The 23,636-nt window shown below is 32.4% G+C and overlaps 4 protein-coding genes across 7 annotated transcripts; 1 reads left to right on the top strand and 3 right to left on the bottom strand.

Moving 5' to 3' along the window:
* The first annotated feature begins 45 nt into the window (after positions 1-45).
* On the top strand, positions 46-2,565 carry LOC123710627. Its single transcript, XM_045662649.1, has one exon. It carries the CDS (start codon positions 55-57, stop codon positions 2,563-2,565), a length of 2,511 nt encoding a protein of 836 aa, XP_045518605.1. The 5' UTR covers positions 46-54.
* A 602-nt stretch (positions 2,566-3,167) lies between these two features.
* On the bottom strand, positions 3,168-5,010 carry LOC123710626. The gene is made up of 3 exons (XM_045662648.1): positions 4,084-5,010; positions 3,255-4,008; positions 3,168-3,190 (listed from the first exon to the last, which is right to left on the bottom strand). The coding sequence occupies exons 1-3, from the start codon at positions 4,888-4,890 to the stop codon at positions 3,168-3,170; spliced, it is 1,584 nt and encodes a 527-aa protein (XP_045518604.1). The 5' UTR covers positions 4,891-5,010.
* Positions 5,011-8,555: 3,545 nt separating this feature from the next.
* Positions 8,556-15,632, bottom strand: LOC123710577 (dnaJ homolog subfamily B member 6). Of its 4 annotated transcripts, none has more exons than XM_045662565.1 (7): positions 15,259-15,632; positions 14,385-14,482; positions 13,922-14,031; positions 13,413-13,550; positions 11,759-11,941; positions 10,693-10,945; positions 8,556-9,704 (listed from the first exon to the last, which is right to left on the bottom strand). In XM_045662565.1, exons 2-7 carry the CDS (start codon positions 14,447-14,449, stop codon positions 9,605-9,607), a joined length of 849 nt encoding a protein of 282 aa, XP_045518521.1. In that variant the 5' UTR covers positions 14,450-14,482; positions 15,259-15,632; the 3' UTR covers positions 8,556-9,604. The 4 variants fall into 4 exon arrangements, with proteins under 4 accessions (XP_045518521.1, XP_045518524.1, XP_045518523.1 ...); XM_045662568.1 differs by lacking the exon at positions 15,259-15,632 and adding an exon at positions 14,733-15,005; XM_045662567.1 differs by lacking the exon at positions 15,259-15,632 and adding an exon at positions 14,556-14,725.
* Positions 15,633-15,953: 321 nt separating this feature from the next.
* On the bottom strand, positions 15,954-22,032 carry LOC123710576 (4-aminobutyrate aminotransferase, mitochondrial). The gene is made up of 9 exons (XM_045662564.1): positions 21,880-22,032; positions 21,270-21,382; positions 20,023-20,190; positions 19,643-19,921; positions 18,946-19,106; positions 18,536-18,686; positions 18,117-18,274; positions 16,617-16,885; positions 15,954-16,477 (listed from the first exon to the last, which is right to left on the bottom strand). The coding sequence occupies exons 1-9, from the start codon at positions 21,938-21,940 to the stop codon at positions 16,356-16,358; spliced, it is 1,482 nt and encodes a 493-aa protein (XP_045518520.1). The 5' UTR covers positions 21,941-22,032; the 3' UTR covers positions 15,954-16,355.
* Positions 22,033-23,636: the final 1,604 nt, after the last annotated feature.

Raw genomic sequence — 23,636 nt, 5'->3', positions numbered from 1 at the left:
AAATGATATCGCAAAGTCTTCTATACGTGCAATTTAATAAGCTAATAACGCAACATGGATAAATATCTTCGCCCTGAAAGATTTGATATCGACCCGTCAGATAGCTCTAGTACGAGAGCTTGGATACACTGGCGTAAGACTTTCGAAAGCTTCATTTCCGTGCAGAAACCGACCGCTTCAGAAACAGATGCACAGTCGGTTCCTCCGTCAGAATGGGACAGCATAAAGTTTCAGCTTTTGGTAAATCATATATCACCAAATATTTATACATATATAAGCGAAGCCACGAACTACGAAGAAGCGATCACAATACTGCAAAAACTTTATGTAAAACCGAAAAATCTAATATTTGCAAGGCACATGTTAGCAACAAGGAAACAACGACCAGAAGAAGGTATTGACACATATTTACAAGCTTTAAAACTGCTTTCTAAAGATTGTGACTTTGCGGCTGTTAATGCAGAAACAAATAAAAACGATAGCGTGCGTGATGCATTCATATCCGGTATATCATCGCATAAAATCAGACAAAGGCTTTTAGAAAACTTAACTCTAACACTTGATCAAGCTTACAACCAAGCACTCTCTCTAGAAACTGCAGAAATCAACTCTCAAAGCTTCAATACTGTATCTTTAAATGCTGTTGCTCCAAAAGCACCAACATTACAAACTGTGCACGACGAGCCCTGCTCTTCTGTTAATAATCCTCGACGACGAAAATGTTTCTTTTGTGGGGGACAAATACATCCTCGCAAGAACTGCCCTGCATTTGAAAAGACTTGTCAGCTCTGCAACAAGAAGGGGCACTTTGCCACTGTGTGCAGAAGCTCTTCCAAAGCTACAAACTCTGTGGTAGGTACTGAAGATCTTTCCGCTTGTATCACAGCAGCGTCACCTTCTTCACTACGTAAAGCTACTGTACCTGCTTATATTCGAGGAATAAGAGCAGAAGCACTTCTCGACACCGGCAGCTCCATCAGTTTTATAAATGACAGCTTTGCAAGACTATGCGGGTTAAAAAGAAAATCCTGCAATCAGACAATTTCTATGGCCTCTCTTAATCATACTTCACAAGTGGAAGGCCAAACTTTGCAAACCCTGAAAATCGGAAATCATAAATATGATAATGTGAATCTTCTTATCGTGAAAAATCTTTGTGCTGACATTATTATCGGCCATGACATCCTCGAAGAACATTCATCGCTAGAGTTCTCTTTTGGTGGGCCAAAACATCCACTTCAAGTATGTAACGTAACGGAAGCATCAGTACCAGCTGTACCACTTTTTGCGAATGTATCTCCCAACTGCAAACCTATTGCTATTAAGTCTCGAAGGCACAGCAAAGAGGATAGTGAATTTATTACAGAAGAGATCAGAAACCTTATAGCAGAGGGCGTGATAGAAGAAAGTAAATCACCGTGGAGGGCCCAAGTACTAATAACAAAAAGCGAAACTCATAGAAAACGCCTTGTGATTGATTACTCTCAGACAATTAATCGTTACACAGAACTCGACGCGTACCCTTTACCAAACATTGAGGACTTAGTTTCGAAAGTGGCAAAGAATAAATTTTTCAGCCTTATAGACCTGAAAAGCGCGTACCATCAAGTGCCTATACTACCCAAAGAAAGGAAATTTACAGCTTTTGAAGCGCTGGGAAATTTGTACCAGTTCAGGCGTATTCCTTTTGGAGTAACAAATGGTGTTTCGAGCTTCCAACGAACAATCGATTGGATAATAAGAAAAGAGAAGCTTCAAAAAACATATGCGTATATTGATGATATAACTATTTGTGGCCAGGCTCTTGAAGAACACGATCGTAACTTAGAAAATTTTATGAATGCCGCAAAGAAATACGGTTTAACACTGAGTATACAAAAATGTAAATTTTCTCAGGAGTCAATTAATATACTAGGCTATAATATTCAAAACTATATAATTAAACCTGACAGTGAGCGACTCAAGCCACTGATTAATTTACCTCCACCAAGCGATGTACCTACCTTAAGAAGGACACTCGGCATGTTCGCACATTATTCTAAGTGGATTCCAAACTTTTCTGAACGGATCCACTCAATTGCTAATACAACAACTTTTCCGCTCACAAGCGAGCAAATTAAATGTTTCGAAGGCTTGAAAAATGATATCGCAAAGTCTTCTATACGTGCAATTGATGTAAATATACCCTTTACAGTCGAAACTGACGCTTCCGATCATTCTATTGCAGCAATACTTACGCAAAATTCTAGACCAGTGGCGTTTTACTCAAGAACATTAAATTCAAGCGAACAAAACCATTCTGCCATTGAAAAAGAAGCATACGCCATTGTGGAATCATTAAAGAAATGGAGACATTTCCTTATCGGTAGACACTTTAAGTTAGTAACTGACCAACGCTCGGTTTCTTTTATGTTTAATATGAAACATTCAAGTAAAATAAAGAATGAAAATAGCAGAGAGCTAGCGACCGAGTTACCGTCATCACCACAGCCGGAGCCAACAGTTCGTAGATCTGACCGCGTTCGTAAAACACCGGAATTTTTAAAAGATTATGTTTTAAATTAGTGCGGGTGAATGATGTAAACTTCTTGCTTAAAACTATCAGCCATAACTTGATGACATTGTCACTCTGTTTTGTTAGTGTCTATATCAATGTATCTAATGTAACCAAAACATATTTTAGTGTTAATTTTAGCTTATTAAAACCTTATATTCATGAAAGGTTTTCTCTTATTTCAATAATGCACTATAACACTTTTTGTTTTTGAGCAAATCACACAACTGGCGGCGGGAGGGATCACTAATTTCCATTATTTCACTTGCCAATATTAGTCTATTAAAAATGAATATTTGGTTTTGGCATTTAAAAAAGATATGGTTGATATCTGCGATCTCGTTATTATTACAGAAAGAGCAAATATTGTTAGTTATAATATTAAGTTTAGCGAGGTGCGCGGGTGCAGTGTTATGCCCAAAGCGCAATCTGTTGATTGTGGTAACGAACTCACGACTCACGATACAGCTAGTATTCAACTCATCATACCAGGGTCTTATATGTAAATCTTCCTGTATACTACCATACCATTTTCCTTTCAATTTTTGATCTTCTTCCCATAATGCTGTCCATAAATTTTTTATCGAGTTATTGATATAATAATAATAATCAGTCATAGGAACCTGTACCACATTTCTGACATTAAGAGTGTTAATCCCTTCATATGCAGCTTTGTCTGCTTTTTCGTTACCAGTAATACCTTTATGTGAGGGTACCCACATAAAAGCAACAGTTATATCTTTTTTATGCAACCGTAAGACAGTATCTTTAATTAAATAAATAATATAATTAGTTTTAAAATTATTAATATTAGAATGCTTAAGGCTATTTAAAAGACTCAAAGAGTCTGTCAAAATTAGAAAATATTTACAATTATTTATAGAAATTATAGATTTTAAAGCGGCAAAAACTGCATATGCCTCTGCTGTAAATATGGAGCACTTTTTATCGAGAGCAAAGCTTTGAGCAACATCTTTTTGAGAATCATATACCGCACTTCTCACAAAATCATTGCCTTTACTGCCATCAGTGTAGATTGTATAATACTTGTTATTTTCTTCTATAAAAGCCAGTAAATCTGAATTATTTTCGATTAAATTGGATAAAATCGTAATAGGATGAGTGATACAACTGTATGAATGAGTGTAACACGACCAGTGTGAAAGTTTTTTGATGTTCGAATAATGAGATTGTATTTCTAAGAAGATCTGGCACAGAGTTGGAGATGTACCTCTCAGGAGATCATTTGGTGAAGTGAGTGGACCATCTATATTGATTGGGTGAGGTATTATCCTATTTATAATTTGGATATTATTTGATGATAATAGTTTCAGGCAGTATCTTTCTGCAAGCATAAGTCGTCTCAATATCAATGGCATAATATTTGTTTCGACTTCCATGGCCCTTATGGGAGTCGAACACATTGCTCCTGATATGATCCTCAAAGCTCTGTTCTGCAATATATCCAATTTATGTACATGAGTGCTATTTAAATAAGCTAAAGAACTATAATCAAAATGACTTCTTACAATAGATTTATATAATAATGAAAGTATTTTGGGATCTGCACCCCATGTAACACCTGCTAGACATCTTAAAATGTTAACACCATTTAATGCATTTCTAGATACATATTTAATATGTTCTTCAAATGACAATTTCTGGTCAATGATAATACCTAAAAATTTGTGTGAGGTGACTCTTTGAATGACATCACCATTATAGACAACATCCACTACTGGTGTGTCCTTTCCAAATAGCATTAAATTACTTTTGCCAGCATTTATTTTCAATTTTAATGTGTGTTGATAATAATTATTTAACTGTCTTAAGGCAGTGTTAACATTTTCAATGGCTACTGTTAAATTTACATCTGAACTATACAACACTAAATCATCTGCAAATTGAAGTATATTTACATTTTTAGTATTAACATATTTACATATCTCACAAGTATACAAATTATACAACAAGGGTGATAATGTGGCACCTTGTATAGTACCTTTTGATGCAGTTCTAGGTCCATATAAGATATTGTTATGCCTAACATATAGTATTCTGTTATTGAGGAAATCATAAATCCATTTACATAATTGTCCAGGTATACCAGAATTACTGAGTACCTTCACCAGTATGCCAGGATCCACACTGTCAAATGCACCTTGCACATCTAGAAATACACAAACTGTGTGTAATTTATTGTTTTTTGCATTTTTCAGATCAGATATAAGAGAAATGAAGCTATCAACACAACTTCTTCCTCTGCGAAATCCATATTGAATGTGTGGAATGACATTATTGGATTCTGCATACCAGTCAAGTCGAGATTTCACCATATTTTCAAATATTTTTCCAATACATGATGATAACGAGATTGGACGATAAGAACTGATCTGTTCAGGTGACTTATCTGGTTTTAATATAGGTATTACACATTGAGTTTGCCATGAACTTGGTATGAGTTTTTATGCCATAGATTATTAAGAACATTCAAAAATAGCTTTTGTACAGATTCAGATAGATGTTTTATTAATAAATATGGAAAATCATCTAAACCAGGACTAGTATTTCTTCTAGATTGTATACTCATTAAAAGTTCAGACCATGAAAAAGAATCCAATAAAAAATTAGATTGAGGATTTTCATTGTTAATATTAAAATAATTGTCTAATGAATTTGGGTCAAGTAAATTGTTACTATCTGATAACTTATCTAAAAGTGGCTCTACAAATTCATCCCTATATGATTTATTACCAATTCTGATACCCTTAAACTTTTTAATGAGATTCCAAATTTTACTGATGGGTGTAGTTCTATTGAAACTATTGCAAAAACCATTCCAACTGATTCTTTTTTGCTCCTTTATAGTGCGTTTTTTTAAAGCATCTAATCTTTTATAGTTGATGTAATTATATTCTGTTGAATCATTTCTATACAATTTCAAGGCTTTGTAAGATTGTATTACGGCTTGTTCACATATACTGTTCCACCAAGGGGCTGGTGGTCTACTCCTAAAGTTAGTCCTAGTGAATCTAGGAACTGCCATGAGTTTGAGTTTATTGAGCCGGTTACAAAACTCATCATAAGATTTTATTGGACTCTCTACGCTAACCATCATGTCATCGAAGACCAAACCAGACAATTCACTATACTTTGTCCAATCTGTTTTATCATATAAAAATCTGTCAATATGTCTATTAATTGTGTATCTTTCAATGCACATTGTAATGTTTGTTATGGTTGGATAATGATAACTACCCATAGCATCATCATGTACTGACCATTCACAAAGAGGAGCCACACATGGACTAACAAAGCTTACATCTATTGCTGAGGGGTTGCGTGTAGGATAATTTACTGTAGTAAAGCTACCATTATTCAAAATACATAAATCACATTCATCAATTATATTATATAAGTTATTCCCTCGACTTTTCGTAGACATACATCCAAAAGCAATATGATGTGCATTGAAATCACCACTTACAAAAAGAGGCTTCGGTAATTCTCTTATAATATTGTGCAATCTATTCATTCTTATACTCCTACGTGACGGAGGACAGTACACACAAAGAATAGACAGTGTAGTATTTTCTGTGTATATACTTATGGCTATAGTTTGAATATCTTCATAAAAAGTAGTATTTATAACATTGTGTTTCAAATATGGTTTAATTAATATTCCTACACCATTACGAGGATTTTTTGAATTTTTATTGTAGAAATTATAACCGGAAATATAAAAAGATTGATGGTCTTTTAACCATGTCTCATTTAGTAAACAAATATCAATATTATTTTCATTTAAGAATTTTGTAAGAAGATGTTTTTTGTGATTTGCACCTTGAACATTAAATTGCGCAATACGTAGAGATGATGTTGTATATGGTTGTGTATCCATTATATTGACAAATTTTTAATAAGTATATCTTTAATAAATGTTGTAGTTATAGGCTCATTATCATTCTTATTACCTATTTGAACCAGTGTTTGTACCAGGGCCATAAGTACATCACTGTTTGCAATTATTTGTGATTTTATATCATTAATACTTACAGCCTGTGAGACAGGCTTAATATTTACAGATTTATTTACATGTTTGGGTGCATTATTTACACTAATCACTTTTTTATTTACAGGGTTGGAGCGTGGTGGAAGGGGAGGGAACTCATTGTTATCTTTTGTGCTGGCAATGCTTGCATATGTTATTTTATTTTTCTTTTCTAGGATTTTATTCATTTTTATTGGACACATTTTGGATATTGCTAAATGAGGTCCACTGCAATTTACACAGCAAATCTCATTTTGTTTATTGCAGTCTTTATAAGAATGTTCACCTGAACAAATAGAGCAACGCTGTTTGCCATTACAAATCTTAGCATAATGATTAAATTTCATACATTTGAAACATTGTTGGAGAGGAGGTATATATTCAAACACTCTGTAAAAAAATAAATCATATTGGACACTCTCAGGTAAAGAGTTTGCCAAAAATGTGATACTAACAGTTTGTGTTCCGACTAATTCATTGCCTATTTTTTTCATAAATCTCCTAACTGCAATTATTTCATTTGTAGAAGTTAATTTCGTAAATAGTTCTTTATTTGATATACTTGCAGGCACAAATCTGATAATACCAGTTTTTTCAATTTGAGCTGCTGGAATGTATGCTTTCATATCATGTTTCTCAAGAAAATGTATATTGTGTATCAAGTTATTAGCTGTATTATGTTGTTTAAATATGACAACAATTTTATTTGCGCTAATTCGCCTTATTGCCACCACGCCTTTAATTTCGGAGAATATGTGGTTTAAATATATTGGGCTTTTATTTCCCAGCCTGTCCTGAATATTTTTGTTTTCAATAAAAACCTTAAATTCCATATTAATAGAATTTTCAGGATAAAGTCTTTTATAATTAGGCTTGAGATATGGGATATACGAGTCTTTCTCACCGCCTCCGCCGCCAGCATCAGAAACATTTTGGGGATCTTCGAGCCGCCGTCGTGGTCTCTTTTTTGAGTTGGGCGGGTCAAGCCCGCCCCCCTCGTTTCCTTCCATTTGTATTATTTATACACTATGTTTATATTTAATTTGTCTATTAATACTGTTATTTACAAAGAAATAATCTTTATTTTAATTAAAGTATTATTTTAGAAAAAAATAGTACCGCGCTTTTTCAATTTCCCGCCAAGCTTAATATTGTTAAAGCTAAATGTAAACAGATCAATTTCAAGTAAATAGTCAATTGTGACAAAATCATATTGTATTTCTTCGACACAGATTATAGCAAATACAAGAAAAAATCTTACGATTAGGATAAACGGCAAAATATGCAACGAGCATAAAGTTAAAACTATTGCCATAATAGATATATATATATAACGTTGATGTTAGCCCGTTTATGAAAAAATATATATTTCCAATAATTACCTGCTACCGAATCAACGGAGACTTATGTGACCCTTCCAACTTATATTTAACAGTTATCATTGTAAAGTTAAAATTTTATACGATTTTTGTATAATGTTCGTCTCTCTTTTCGCAAGGGTTCTTTCTCTTATTAGATGTTTGTTTAGTAAGCCCACAATTAGCCAAATTTCCTGCATAGCTGTAGTTCTCACGGTCAAGGTCAAGGACCTTGCTTGCGCGATCTAAAATTCCCCTGCACACAGTCATAGTAATAATAATAAAATCTATAATATCACATCTAAATTTGTTTATAAAATATATTAGTAAAATTACTGATAGATATTAATCGGAATTATGCAGTCGGTAGACAGAACACGATATTCGAAACCTACTGATTTTCTCGCTCATTTAATATATCGCTATACAGGAATGAATAGATGTATCGCAGAGTTTGCGATAAGAAGTTACAGAGTACCGGTTTAATCTCGCATCAAATTGAAAAAGTACATCATACCCAAGTGTACATTGTACCCAAAAAAATCTACTGAAATGGAAGAAAAAGGAAGATTTATAAATAAAAGACAAGGAATAATAAAGCAAATTATAGTTTATTTTTTATCAATTTCTTTGTGTTCAGTGCTCATTACTAGCTGACAAAAATTTTGGTTGGGCACAAACATTTCAACTATTTACATTTCAAAATGATAATAATGGCACACGAAAAACAAGACTGCCATAAAATTTTCCAATTACGAAAATGTTACTTTAATGCAAAAATTACTTTGGGGCTATAATTTATTATCCTACATCATTATGAATAAGATCTTAATTAAGTACCTACTGAAAAGCCACTTTTAGTCATAAAACCATACTTTAAAGCGAGTTAACGCCACTAATGTTAGCTAACGAGTCTCACTGCTTACTAGTCACGGATTTTTAAGTAATTGCAATTTACAGAATGAAAAGCCTTGTTCAAAGTTTACACACTAAAGCAAATATATTAAAGCTTGCGTAAATCTGTTAATTTATACATTCTTAAAATTCAAGACAAATATTTGTGATGATTGTCTACCATAACAGAATATTAAATGAAAGGTAGAATTATTTTGGTCCTAATGTAGTATAAGCTTAGAAAATTGTGATATTTTTAGTTTATAGACATTCTAAATGTTAATTTTTGATTATGTATAATCAAATTACTAAATAAAGCTTGGTTTTTGAGGTTACAATCTTTATAAAGCCAAACATTAATAAATAACTCAACTAGGTACAAAACCCTATAAATTTTCTAGATACAATTTTAATGCTCATCGCGTTTTTGTAATTACAACACAGCTCTTAAAAACATCGTGTGGATTACTTAATATTATTGTTACCTACAACACCAAAAGGTTTAAATTCGCAGCCATGGTAAAATTCTAATCCATGAGTCGAGATCAAAAAAGTGTGACTAAATATAGTGAACTTAACATGAGCAAAATACAGTTATTTTCAATTTTAGATATTTTAGTTTCTCAATATGTCAAATTGGTAATGATTAAGTAATAGTGTAATTAAGATAAATGTTTGAACAGTTTATCTCTCAATCGAGTATGGTAGGTATTTGGATCTGGTTAAGTAATGGTTAAAATAATTAAATTAACTGTATGTTAGTGATTGAGGTACACCATTGACAGTCTTTGATTTTAGGACCCCATTCTCGTAAGACATCACAGTTTCTCGACCATTCTCTGTTACTCTGAAAAAAAAAACGATATTGAAATCGGTTAGCAATATTCTTATATACCTATGAATTCATGTCTCAATTCTGTTAAATATCACCATTACATATGAACAATGTAGGCATCGAATACTGCAAAGTGTAGCTGAAAAATCTGAATCTCCGGTGACGTTTTGCAAGCAGTTTCCCTTCTTGTCAAAAAATCTGTTTAGCAGATTATCTGTATATCTTTGATTATATCAAGACTTTGACTAGGTGTATCAATTGTAGATATTAATACATACATATATCTCATTTAGATTTTATTTATATGATAACTAGTGAAAATGAGAATAAAAAAAGTAGTTTTGATCTAAGTAACTTCCATAAATCATTTTATTGCCTAATAAATGTTTTTAATGTAACAAGTTTTAATGAATTTAATTTAAATTGATTAGTTATTTATATATTTTACATTTAAACTGTAAATATTTATATTAACACGCAACATTACACGTAACTGGGTATTAACAGGCTCCTGAAACAGTGTCTCGTGTATTGTGCCTTTCAAATACAGTCAAAGTCAAGGGACATCGAAGGAACTACTCATATTCGGTCGTAAAAACCGAACCTAATACTTTTACCCTTTACCCGCCGGGACCTTTGATTTTGGTCAATAACCGGTATGTCCTTCTAAACCATGTCGTCGTAAACGGTTTTGACTGTAATATATATTTTGTGAAATAAATAGTATGTATTATTTAAAAATGCAGTCGCATAATTAATTTCTGAAACTTAATCGACATCTATTTATCGTAACTCTCACGCAAACACAAAAACTGGTCTTGTACGTTCCGCGCGTATGTGTGCGTTCGCGCAGATACATGAAGTAGTGCGTACCTCAGTTTGCCTTGGTAATTTTTGGATAACCTTATATAATGTACTTAACTGTAAAACATTAAGTCAATTAATTATTTTTATAATTGGTGGTTATTTCTATATATATACCCCATATGATATTGCTTACTTTTTAGTAGTAATCTTCTTTCCATTGACTACTCGAGTGGTGGTTGTAGTACTTCTCATATTAGCACTTCCAGGGCCCGCCAGCGAGCTATTGAATGTCGAGAAAGAAGTGAATGCGTTGCCATTAGAGGCTTGGAAAAAATCATCCAGACCCTGCATCCCGAAACCAAACGGATTGAACAATGATGATGTTAGGGATGTGCTTGGATGGTGACTACGACGTCCGTGTCTATGGTTACCGTGTCCATTTATATCTGGAACAAAGATTATGAAGCTCTAATGTGTCCAATATTTAACTATAATATATATTAGACAAGAATATTTGAGATATTTATCCACCCAGAGACAAAAACAGCTTATATACATGTGGTATGGAACCACCAAAGGTATTTTTTTATTGAAAAGGGCTGGCAGGAGACCATGCCGCGAATGGGCACTGACATTGCCGCAAAGCTCGCAAGTGTTGCCGGTCTTTTAAGAAATGGTACGCTCTTTTCTTGAAGGACCCTAAGTAGAATTGGTTCGGAGATACTTCAGTAAAATACTACGCTGGCACATAGCGGGGCGGCAAAAGCTGCCTTCAAACATGCTCAGTTGTGTAACGAAGGACGTCGAGGTGGAATTTCGTAATATGCCTTGACGTCTGATGATAAAACTCATGACAACAGAAACTGAACCATTCTTCTAAATATTCTTATGGTAAATGCGGTATAAGTCGGAAAGTGCCTGGTCGTAGACGATTCTAATAGCTTCGTTGAATCCGATCAAGTGGAAGAAGCAGGTAGCGAAGAGCTCTCACACAGAGGTGAGAATAGCCTTGATGAGCACGCCAAGCCTTTTAGAGACTAAATCTAAATGACAACGTACTTTACGTTATTAGATATGCCACTCCGTTGCTCAGTACTCTAATATTGGCTAAGGCTTTAAGAAGAGTGGAGATATGTAATGTATCGGAATCAACAAGGGGCCATGGAGCGCGCATTTTAAGCTCGCGACTAACGGCAAGAACGTGATCACCCTTTTGTAAATTGGGAATTTTACCCATTGTATAGCTTTTAAAAATGTACCTGCAAAAAGTTCACTAAACGGAGATCCGCCAAAGAATTCTCTAAACACTTCCTCTGGATCGCGGAATGTGAATGGGAAGCTGTGATAGCCAAAGTCATAATCTTCATCAGTAGTTGATCGGCGCCCGCGGCTGCTGTTTAGACCTTCTTTGCCATATTGATCGTAAACGCGTCGTTTTCTTTCTGTTAAAAAAATATTCGAATTAAATATTAGCATTCAAATTTACTTTTAAACTAGATTTACTTTATTGAATTATAAAGATTCAAGTTGTTTGGAATATTATTATATATTATTGCATGGCATTGTACTCAGTAATGCAGAAGCAGCTAGGTCTACAACATATGGTTAGCTGTATCTTATTACTATAACATGATCGAATATCTGAATCGTGAATGTCTCTTGCAAACACACAGAAGTTTTTAATTATCACCGTTTAATAATAATCTATATTTTAAATGCTGTTGTTTCTTGTTTGTATGTTAGTCTCAGGAACTATGGGTTCGAATCAAAAATCTATATTTTTGTATTGGACAGATATTTATCGATGGAGGCTATTTGACGCTTTGCTAATACAAACAAAATATCCTTTTTAAGAGTTTCCGCCGAAGCGCTGCGGATTAGTTACTATAGAAATGTCATGTATGCAGTATGGCGGAATTATATCTATTTAAATCTTCTAAATAAGAGCAACGGTATATGTCTATCATTACAGGTTGACTCTAAAACTTTTTTATAAATATAAATTTGTATTAAAACATATATTTTATTGCGAAGCTGTTTTTATAAACATGATTATTCTTATCCAAATAAATAATTGATTAATAACAAGTTTTTAATTTCAAACAAAAGCTCTTGACATAAATTGATTTCAATTAAGGAGAGACATAATAGTTTTAAAATGACTCTGCAGCTAAGTAACCAAGAACCACGCGCACATTATGATATGCACAGGTCTTAACGCTGGTGACAAGATAGTAAAAAGAAATCTAAAATGTCTGTTTGCAATAGTGAACACACACACCCGGTAGCACAAACACTGTATAACTGATACCCACATATTCGCGGTTTTAATGTAATAAGAATGACTTAATTTATAGCAAAAGTTGTAAGTTGAACACACAAAAAACACTTTATTATTATATAAAAAATTCATGTTATTAATTGCACAAAAATAAAAATATTGTATGAAATAGATATAGAGTATAGTTTAAGTAGTCAACAAATTTATTTCTAAATTATTTAAAGTTATATGGTCTATGACTCAAGATAACTTAATTACAGAAAGACTAAAAAACATTATTAACATTATTACATATGTATTTGTTTGTTTGTAGAGATATGGTTAAAAACCCACACAAACTCAAATGCTAGCTGATCATTAATTAAGCGTAAAACAAGATAATGACTGATTCCTGTATTTATGTTAAAAATATAATACACTGCACTTTATTTTATGTTAATTCATAATTAAACAGCGTAAAATATATAAGGTTGGTTAGATACATATGTTTGAATAGTATCATTACATGCATATCTTTATTATTGTATTACTTATTAACTGTGTTATTTTAAAATATCAATTTATCCAAAAAGCCATTGGGTTATGATAATATTCAAATTAAAGCAAAAACCCTACAAGAAATTTTCATCTACCAAAAAACCGATGAAAAGGTGTGTCTCCAAAAAAACCCTTGAAGCTAAAGTGCCGATGGCCATTAACTCCATTCTTGCTCTGATATCTGTGGCCATGATGACTGGACCCACGTGCATCATACACTTTCCGCTTGTTAGCTACCCAACAACAAAGTTTCTTTACACTTTCTAAGTTTTGAAGTTTCAAAGCAGTTTAAAAACTTTTAAATCAGGAAACAGTGTCTACTTGGTACACAATATTTTTTAATATCCAGACACCAAGATATAATAAAGGTTAAGATATTACATTAACATATAAACAACAACAAATTAATGTTAGAATGAGAGCAAGAGCTTAGTCACTCAATAGGATTGTAATGTTTTAATCTTACTTATTCTGGGGCAATATCATTACAATTGATTTCAGATCTGAAAGGTCAGAAATGAGTAATAGCCACTATTTGAAATGTTGCATAATGTAGAAAAATATGTTACTATTATTATTTGTAATTCATTGTCAAACCATTTACCATCAGATAAAACCTCATAAGCTTCAGATATCTCTTTGAATTTCCTATTAGCTTCATCTGCATTGTCAGGATTCTTATCAGGGTGCCATTTAAGAGCAAGTTTCCGATACCTGAAATTGTAATAAAGTTTAAGCTATGAGTGATGTATAAATAATTTAAATTCTGTTCAACATACATCAATAGAATATTATATGACCCAGAAATGAACTTGAAATTAGTAAATGGTGGAGAAGCAAGAAGATCAAAGAAGAAACAGATAAGAATGACAACTATGAGTTTTCTAGGTGAAGCTTAAAATAGAAGCAAATGCAGTAGGTAATAACTACTAAGTTAGTTTTATAGGTTGCTACATAGTCACATTAACCCATAAATTATAAAGGAATTAATCCCTAAATGAAGTTTTCTAGACAAATGTCAATTGTAATTTTATTTTATGTTATTTGTATATTATCAAGATACTTACGCCTTTTTTATCTCTGCGTCTGAAGATGTACGAGTCACACCAAGTATACGGTAGTAGTCAACCATTTCTAATTTCCCTCAAGGGGTGTTCAAGTAGATCTAAAATAAATGAATATCAGATATTTTATTACAATATTACTCATATGACATCAGTTATAATTAATAATATTACATTATTTTTTTTTTAAATCATGTATGTCTACATTATTTGGTCAAGTTCACTTTAGGAGATTCTTTATTCATGAATAACATTGCATTTTAAATAATAATGAGGTAGGCAGGTCCAAGCAATGTAATTTTACAACTTCAAGAATTTTGATCCCTGTTTCTTTTTATTTTTTATACATACCCATTTATAATGCTTATCTTATGACAGCTATTTTGTTGATATTTTTTTATTGACAGTTATGAATAATAGACAAACAGCATTTTATTTTTAATCTCATTTGAAGTAAGAAGTGCATAAAAAATAAGTTTTGGAACAAGTTACGAGGACGAATAACAGAAGTTTCTTTTTAAACACATCTTAATAAAGAAACATTAATAATGAAAAATTAAATTTTGAAGAAAAAGCCTAGGCACCAAATGGCACCAGTGGTCAAGTTTCTAAATAATGCAAAATAGTGAACAACATGTTATTACTGAATCTTTTCTAATTTCAAATATCTAGTGAATATAAATCAAGAGCTAGTGTACTAAATTAACATAACTTAGAGACATAGGTACTTCTTCTAGAGAAATGACACAACACACCTACACAAAGTATGATGCTCTTCAAAATGATAACATGACGATACCTAGAAAACATCTGTGTTTGGTAAATTATGTCGTCTAAACATTTGATTTACAGTAAATATTATGTAATATTTAAATACCTTTGCATTTGTTGTTTTAAGCAGTATACTAGTGATACACAAATTTCAACGACTTTACTAATACAACCTCTCAAATGTCACTATGTAGGTAGTATGTATCACCATTCACCACCAACAATGTATTATTCACTGATCACTCGTGTAAAATAAGTATCTTTGTAAATTTCTAATAATGGGCTCTTTATAAAGTTTATGATCGCTTAATTCATGTACTAACATACATTTAATATACTTAAAGTATTACACAAAGAGTACCATTAACTTCAAATAACAACACAAGGAAAGGATCAAAGATTTTCAATCAAGTTTCAGCTTTCAATAAATTACCAAATGCGAACGGACTAGACAAGACACAAGTAAACTAAACATTGAACTGTAAATTCCCATCAGTCATTAATGACAGATGGATCTAGAATGTTTTAATTTATATTCTGTTATAGCAATCCACAGAGCACACTTAAAAAAATCTAGTTGAGCTGGTTTTATACTCGGTTCAAAATAACTTCGGGACCTCAGTTAGCAAAATAGAAATTTAGACTATTTAAAACTAATTTTCATAGCGTTTATATGTTCTGATGTGTTACATATTTTAGTTGTTCGATGTTAAGTTGTATGAAATTCATTTGCTAATACTCGCAGTGACAAAATATCGAATATATTGTAATTCAAAAATACAGTTTAATAAAAGACAGGCAATCCTAACATTATTTATTTAACATTATTGGAAGACAAAGGTGAGTTAATATTACAGCTAAATGGCACAATATAATTTAGACTAAAATAATATACTTTTTCTTATTTGGCTCCAGATACCGAATTAAATAATTTTCTTAACTAATTATATAACGGACTCTGCAAGATTTTTATCACCAAGATTTCGCTTTGCGCCACAAGTCTAAATTTGGCCATTTTTTTCGTAGAGAACTTTAGGTTTCTCAATTATTGTTGATGGAAAAAATATAAATGCACCTTTAAAAAGTTAAATAATACCTATTATTTTCAGGTATATGGACTTACTTTTGCCTAACACAATCACTATATATAGGATTTTAATAGCATTAATAATAAATTAGATTTTGAATATACTAAATAGGAAATTAGTTGATATTTTTCAAAGTTTTACGCAGTATATCCAAGTAAATGCCCGCGTGTTTTGGTTGAAAAATAAGTGCCGGGCGCAACCTTATGGCTATCTCTCCACACGTGCCGCTAAGTATACCTGCAATTATAATAAATAAAACATTATTATTCGTGTGCCAATTGTCGGAGCTATAATAATTGTGAATCTTATCAAATTTATCAACAAAACGTTATTATTTTATATTTTTCGAAATGAACATACCAAAAGGCATACGTACCGTTTTTCTTTAAGTCAGCATTAATTTTGTCTCTGCAATCAGTCGTTGGTGCATTGAAGGATAAAAATGTACCACGTCCTCTAACGCTATTTATGAGATGTGGAAATTCCTTCTCAAGTTCAAGAAGACCATTTTTAAGAGTCTTTCCACTCTCATTAACGACATTGAGTAAATTTTGAGACTTTATCACTTTTAATACTCTGTCCAGTAAGATAAGTTTTCCTGGATCACCCATCCATGTGTTGAAAACTCGGTACGCTTGAGGTGGTCTAAAAAATTTAAACAGGTGAATAATACAGATTTAAAAATGTATACACTGTGAATAGGTCGTAAAGTATTTTTTCTACTGCTAGGTGGTGAGAATATCTGTTTGCCGAAACTGAAATTGCTTCCCACCAACTTTACTCTGAGATCTTTTAACTAGGCTTTCCTGAATCCACACAAACGCAAGATAATGCAAGAATTACTGATAAAATTTATAATAACCTTTTACCAGATTAAAATAATTGAATCTTGGAATAGATAATAGACGGACCGTTTTGCAAGGTATATACATATACTTTTTTTTACCCAGACGACATCACACACTCAGCTAGTAATAAATTTTAAAGAGGAAATACTATGACGCACTAAGAGTCATTACTAAAATATTTTCACCTACACTAATTTATTTATAGGAATGTTATTTTTGTAGCATCTAATCTTATATAACAGCAGAGGTGACTTCGTTTTATCTTTGTCTTAGCGAGATTTCTCATGATTACGTCAAGGTCATGAAAATTCATTTCCCCATGGCGCGTTTTCACGTTGTTCTAGTATAGTTATACTAATATGTATCTACCAACTTTGTAGCATGTACATGGAGGTGATAGCTTCAATTCCCAGGATATTGTCTCAATTTTTATTTGTCAGTCGATATGTTTCTGCGTCAGTTTCATTGATAATAATTAAAAACTCGTCCATTATTAGTTGAGTTAACCGCTTACCGCCAAAAACTATATGGACAAGTTTTTCTTTGTAGTTTTTATAAGCTTAGTTCTTCACAGACGAAATCACTTGTAAAATATAGAACAACTAGGAGTTAAATAACGGATGCAATCATTTATATTCATATATTGTAATGTTTGTGAATTGGCTTGGAGTCACAATAACAGCTCAATAACGATGTAGCAATTGAATAAATCAGTGGAGGGCTATATATTGCTATTTTAATGGGCCTGAAATATTTATATTACTAATGCAAACTTACGTTAACTTAACCAAAACTTTAATAAGAGAATTTGATTTTTAAACTCTTTGTCCAACACATTCCTTGTATTGTTGGGTTAATTGAATCCGCTTTATGCTATATAATATTATGTATTAATTATTGACATTGATACATTCGCGAGCGATTACCGAAATGCAAATTCTAAGCTATAATAAAGTATAGAAATTAAATTCAAGGCATGGTTTACCTCTCCTTGGCTCCAAATGCAAATAGATGTTGGAGATACTTACCTGAACTCAGTGTTAAAGTAAAATCCACCTGTCAGCATTTTCTTACTAAATGTAACGACATCGGGCGGGCACGGCAAGTTAAAGTGTTCATAACACCACATTTTACCTGTCGGCCCACACCCAGTTTGAACTTCATCTATGATCAATGCAACTCCATTCTGTTTAGAAGAAAGACAATTAAAAAGACATTTCTTTAACATTCAAACTCAAAAATAAGCTAAGTTTAATACAGTAAAGAATAGTTGAATCTTAACCGCTAGGTGGAGGTAGTGTTCATTTGGGTTTTCTTCATTGCTGAAGGACGTATTTTTGTATCTGAATTGATGCATTTATATCGATGTTATAAGCTAACTATAGGTATTTGATTTCAAATATCCAATGATTTTTTTACTAAAAATTCAAGGAAAAAGATTTCATACTGATTGGCATATCTTTTGTAGTTTTTGAAAGAATTCCGGAGATGCCTCATGATCACCACCTTCAGATTGGATGGGCTCCACTATTAAACCAGCTACAGGGTTACCATTTTTATTATACTTCTCAATAACATCTGCAGCTTGTTCTAAACACCTGAAAAAAAAAACATTGAGAAAAACATTCCGACTAAACAATGTGTACTACAACAAACATATACTTAAAATATTAATTAGTCTACAACAAAAATAAACCAGCACCTACCAGTATTTACTCCGCCTTCACCTCTTAAATAATCACCATTTAATAAGACTAGAAGAAATAAAGAGAAATAAAAAGATAAGTAAGTAAAAAAAAAAGAAAACAAAGGAAAAAAAATGTTATGCATAATAAAACTAAGTATAATCTGTCATACTTGGCGTCTTCCTGTTGGTTCTCAGATCCATGTTGATCGAGGGGATATTTATATCTTGGAAAGGGAGCGACAGGCCAATCAAATGCAGGACAATCCAATTTATGTATTGGTTTTGACCTCGTTGTGGACAATGCACCAAATGTACGTCCATGGAAACCTCCCTAAAATTATAGCAATATATTGAATGTTTACATTCTCACAACCACGACATACGCTCCATCTAATTTTGTACTAATTGCAGTTTTTTTTAATTGAAAACGGTATATTATTTATGATTTATATTTAAAAGTTTTGAAATTGTTATTTTATAGTTACTAATGCTTAACTTATGTATTGTATCTTATTGTACAAATTTATATACAATGTGTACCTTATACAGCGTATGGGATAGTAAAGATATGTTCAGCAGTCTTTTGTACTAATAGGTAGTTTATCTTGAAAAGAAGGATTAATTTTTTTGTTTCCAATTAATATTATTTTCCCAAGTAACAAAATGGCTTCAATCTTATATTAGAATGTCACTCCTTTTTTTCGTAGGGCAGAGTCATTACTTTACGTCCGTCATTATATCATGAATGATAAGTTTTAGAGAAGCAGCATTCGACTCTACTAAATATATTGGGGTAACTAGACAAAAAAGATTAACATTTTCTAATTGTCTTTCTACTTTAGAAGTATTACAAGTCTTAAGACTTACCTTAAATGACAATATGGATAACTTTGGAGAACCTGGATGTTCATTAAGCATGCAAGTCGCCAGCTCTTCTGCTGTAAAATCAATATTACCACCTCGTTGCTTGTTACGGTACCACATCATGACGGTCTTGTAAGCATTCTCATTAGAACACGATCCACACATCATGGTAGCAATTCCATTGACACCGTTAGGTGCCACTGACATCAATACATTTTTTAATCGATCAGGCCAATTTTGAGCTGGGAATACACCAAGAGCTGGCCTGTTTATTAGCTCTCTCTACAAAAAATTGCTTAAATTAATAAAACAAGAACAATGTCGAAGTACAAAAATACGTATAAAATTTATCAAGATACAAAAGCATTGACATAATATCTTACCAAGTTATGTTTATCATCAAATGTTGTCAGCAACTCAGGATGATTGTATCCAAGAGGCACAGAAGATATTTGTGTGAAAGCATCTAAAAATGTATTACCATCTGCATCAACAAAGTAGTTTCCAATACTCTTGTCATAGTCAGCAAATAGCTGTACAGAATCAGCTTGCTGAAACAAAAATCATTAGAATCTACACATATTTATCAAGAAATTCAGTATATTCATCGTTATGGTTACTTAGCTGGTGAATTACACAATTTTGATAAAGTATTAATACGAATCGATGTACGATGATGCATAGAACTACTGTGCCCTAAATGCAAAATACGAACAAAAACCGCGTGGTGGTTTACCATACGATAATCAACCCTGAAACTTTGGGTTCAAATGCCGGCAAAGCACCACTGTCTTTTCCTATGCTTTGTAAAAAAATCAATGTTTAAGCAGTGTCAGTGCGCCTTTTGCGCCTTTTACGCCTTAGCGTTTCTGGATTTGTAGCTATGGACGTTTCTTCCTGTAATCGCGTAATTAACACTCGTACGATTAAGAAAACCGCCATTTCATAGCCCTAAAAATCAACATTGTGTGTCAGGCACAGAAGGCTGAATGGCTTATTATACTTATTTCCATATTAAGAAAATCCGGACACAAATACAAATCTTAGGGATAGAGGTTGCACCGCCATACGTTTGGTTTTAAAAAAAACGTCGTACGGACTTCATACAGTTTGAAATAATAATCCAAATGCAGTAGATGGCAGGGAAAAAATTGATCCGATTCACATCCTAAAAATATATGAGAATCAGTATAATAGCATCGTAATCAAAATTAATTCATAAGTATTTATATTTTAATAAATAAATTCTCATACCATAGAAGAATGTTATTTTTAACTGGCTGTTTCTCGCACGTCAAGGCCCATGAACATTATAAATGTGCAGACGGTATTTGACTTTGTTTCAGAGTTAAAACTATGACATCTTATAAGGTAAAATAAAATGACATCAATAGCAATTTTGTTCAAAATTATTGCCTACTTGAGATTAATGTTTTTTTTTATATTGATTGAGATTGTGTTTATAAAATCAGCTTCGGAAATAATGAATTGTTGTCATAGTGAATCAGCCTTAAAAGGTTGAATAAAAATGCTATTTATTAAAATGCTTCCATTGGTAGTAATTTGTTTCTGTGGTAATGTTTGTGATAAATATTTTATGATACATTTTACAAAATAATAAAACTTATACCTGCAAAGCTGAGAGTTCTTTAAGCAACTTTTTGGTTTTGGGTCCAGGGACTGTTGTTTTGATTGATGGTCCTTCAGGTTCAAGAGGAGAAGAAATGCTCAACTTTCTAGAATCTAAAAAAACAACTAGTTTAAAGGGGTGACTCTTATAATCAGACATGGAATAAATTACTTTTTACAGTTTAATCTTATAGTAAATAATGTTGATTATTAAATACAATAACCCGTTTTTAATGGGTTATATAGTATAATAAAATATTACATTCACAATTATGCATAACTTTTGAAAAATGTAAAACCATGTAGTGCTAAATAATAAACTGATTGTTAATAAAGCCACCTTTACATTTATGCTGGTAGGTATTTTATATTAATTGTTTTGGGATTTATACTTGGGATTGGGGTTGTGATATTCTTTGCTTTAAGAGGGGTATTACGGACTAAGGCCAACCATTGAAACCAAAGATCAATAACATATACAATGCCAAAAAAATTTAAATCAATTGAACTCAGCATATAAGAGAGACTTTCAAAATACTTTTTTTGGTAGATAATTGTGTGATAGGTATTTAATGTATTTATTTAGGTAAAAATAAATTAATTGAACTCACATCGAGCCGATGTCACTAAAATTTTCTTCTCAAGTAAGGTGGCAAATCCTTTTCGTAACATTTTATTACTTGAACAAAATTATTACGTTGTATTGCAGTGTTGGGACTTGGGCGGGTCGAATGTTTTTCGTTTAAATCAGAGTTAAATAATAATATACAGGATATCAAGATTAGGGAATATAAAAGCCACTTTCAACAAAATGTTGTCACTTAATTCATATTATACGCCCTCTTAGATTCAGCCCCTGACCTAAAATGATAATATATACAGGTGTGCCAGAAATAATGTATAATCCTTGAACCCCGCACGGGACAGCTATTCAGTGCTCAGAAAAAAATATCGAAAAGAAAAATTGCAACTGATACCCAAAATATGTTTTTTTTTTAGAAAAACATACTGTTACGAAGACGGGTCGACTGCAATTTTTCTAGATTTTTCCACTAATTAGAGAACTTTTCAGCAGGCTGTAATATGGTTTCATACCCCTTTGATGAAGGAATATTCTAGACCAAACTTTCTAGATGTGAGACAAGGACGAAATGATACGAGAGAGAGAGAGAGAGAATATCAGAACTTTCTCGAAACTAGACTGAGCACTCTAGAACGCCGTACGACAAGGACGGAGCAACGTGCGAAAGAGACAAAGAGTGCGGACGTTCTAGAATTGTGCAATCGCTACTCAGTAGCAAGCCCGCCTAGAGAGTTCTCGAAAATTGTTTAGAATTATTCCCAGGGATATATAAGCGAAAAGAAAAGCGACCAGTCACCTTTAGTTTTGAATTCGATAACAAGCGAGAAACACCGAAGCGATAAAGTGCGAATAAAGTGAATACAAGTGATAAAGTACAGTGTGAAGTGTGCATAAGTGAAGTAATTAGTGACTGTGTTTTTGTGTGTTATTAGTGCATCTCTGCAATTAATTTGTGCCCATAAATTCCTCATTGTTTTTTATAAGAAATAAACCCTCGAATAAATCTACGGCATTTTCTATCCGATCCCCTAGCTCGTAACAATAAGTTATTTTTACTTAACTTCACAGTCATTTGCACAACGGCCACAAAGTAATGAAATTTGTGGCGTTTTTGCTGTCATCTTATTTCTCATCGACTATACTACTAGAAATACATTAAATAATATAAGTATCTATGATCCTTTTTTTAAAAACAAAATAAGAACTTGAGTTTTTGACATGAAATTTGATACTAAAATAATATTGGCACAGTTTGAGTGTTTCATGTAAAAAAAATGTATGAAAACGTAAGTGAACAGCTATTTAACAAAAAATGCGCAGTTCATACAGTTTACAATTCTAATACCACTACGTAGTTATTAAGATGCAAAAAGAGTAAATACGACTAAAAAAGAAAAGATAAGTCAATATCGTAAAGTTCACACTTTATCTAAAACTTATTACCGCGACCGCTTAGCAACTTTAATGTTCTGGTACTTTGGGTGCGCAGTAGTGGAGTTGAAGAAAAGAAGATGTACCAAAAGAAAAATTATTAATTTTTTATTAGATTTTCGTAAGAGTAACAATATGAATCTATAAACCAAACCGGTACTAAGAAATTAAATAGAGTATTCTATTTCATTGATATGCAATATTTGGATCAGAAGGTATTTAAATATATAACTTATTGTGTTTGTTAGAATCGCAGAACAGAAAGATAAAATAAAAAATTGTTGAGTAGGCTTCAAATGTGTTCAAGTAAGTGTACTCAACCCTAGGTCACTACCTCACTACTAGGTTTTAAAT

Source organism: Pieris brassicae, chromosome 6, assembly GCF_905147105.1.
Source record: "Pieris brassicae chromosome 6, ilPieBrab1.1, whole genome shotgun sequence".
In the NCBI taxonomy this organism is placed as follows: domain Eukaryota; kingdom Metazoa; phylum Arthropoda; class Insecta; order Lepidoptera; family Pieridae; genus Pieris; species Pieris brassicae.
Note: the sequence above shows the minus strand (reverse complement) of the source record. Positions and strands in the feature narration are given on the sequence as shown.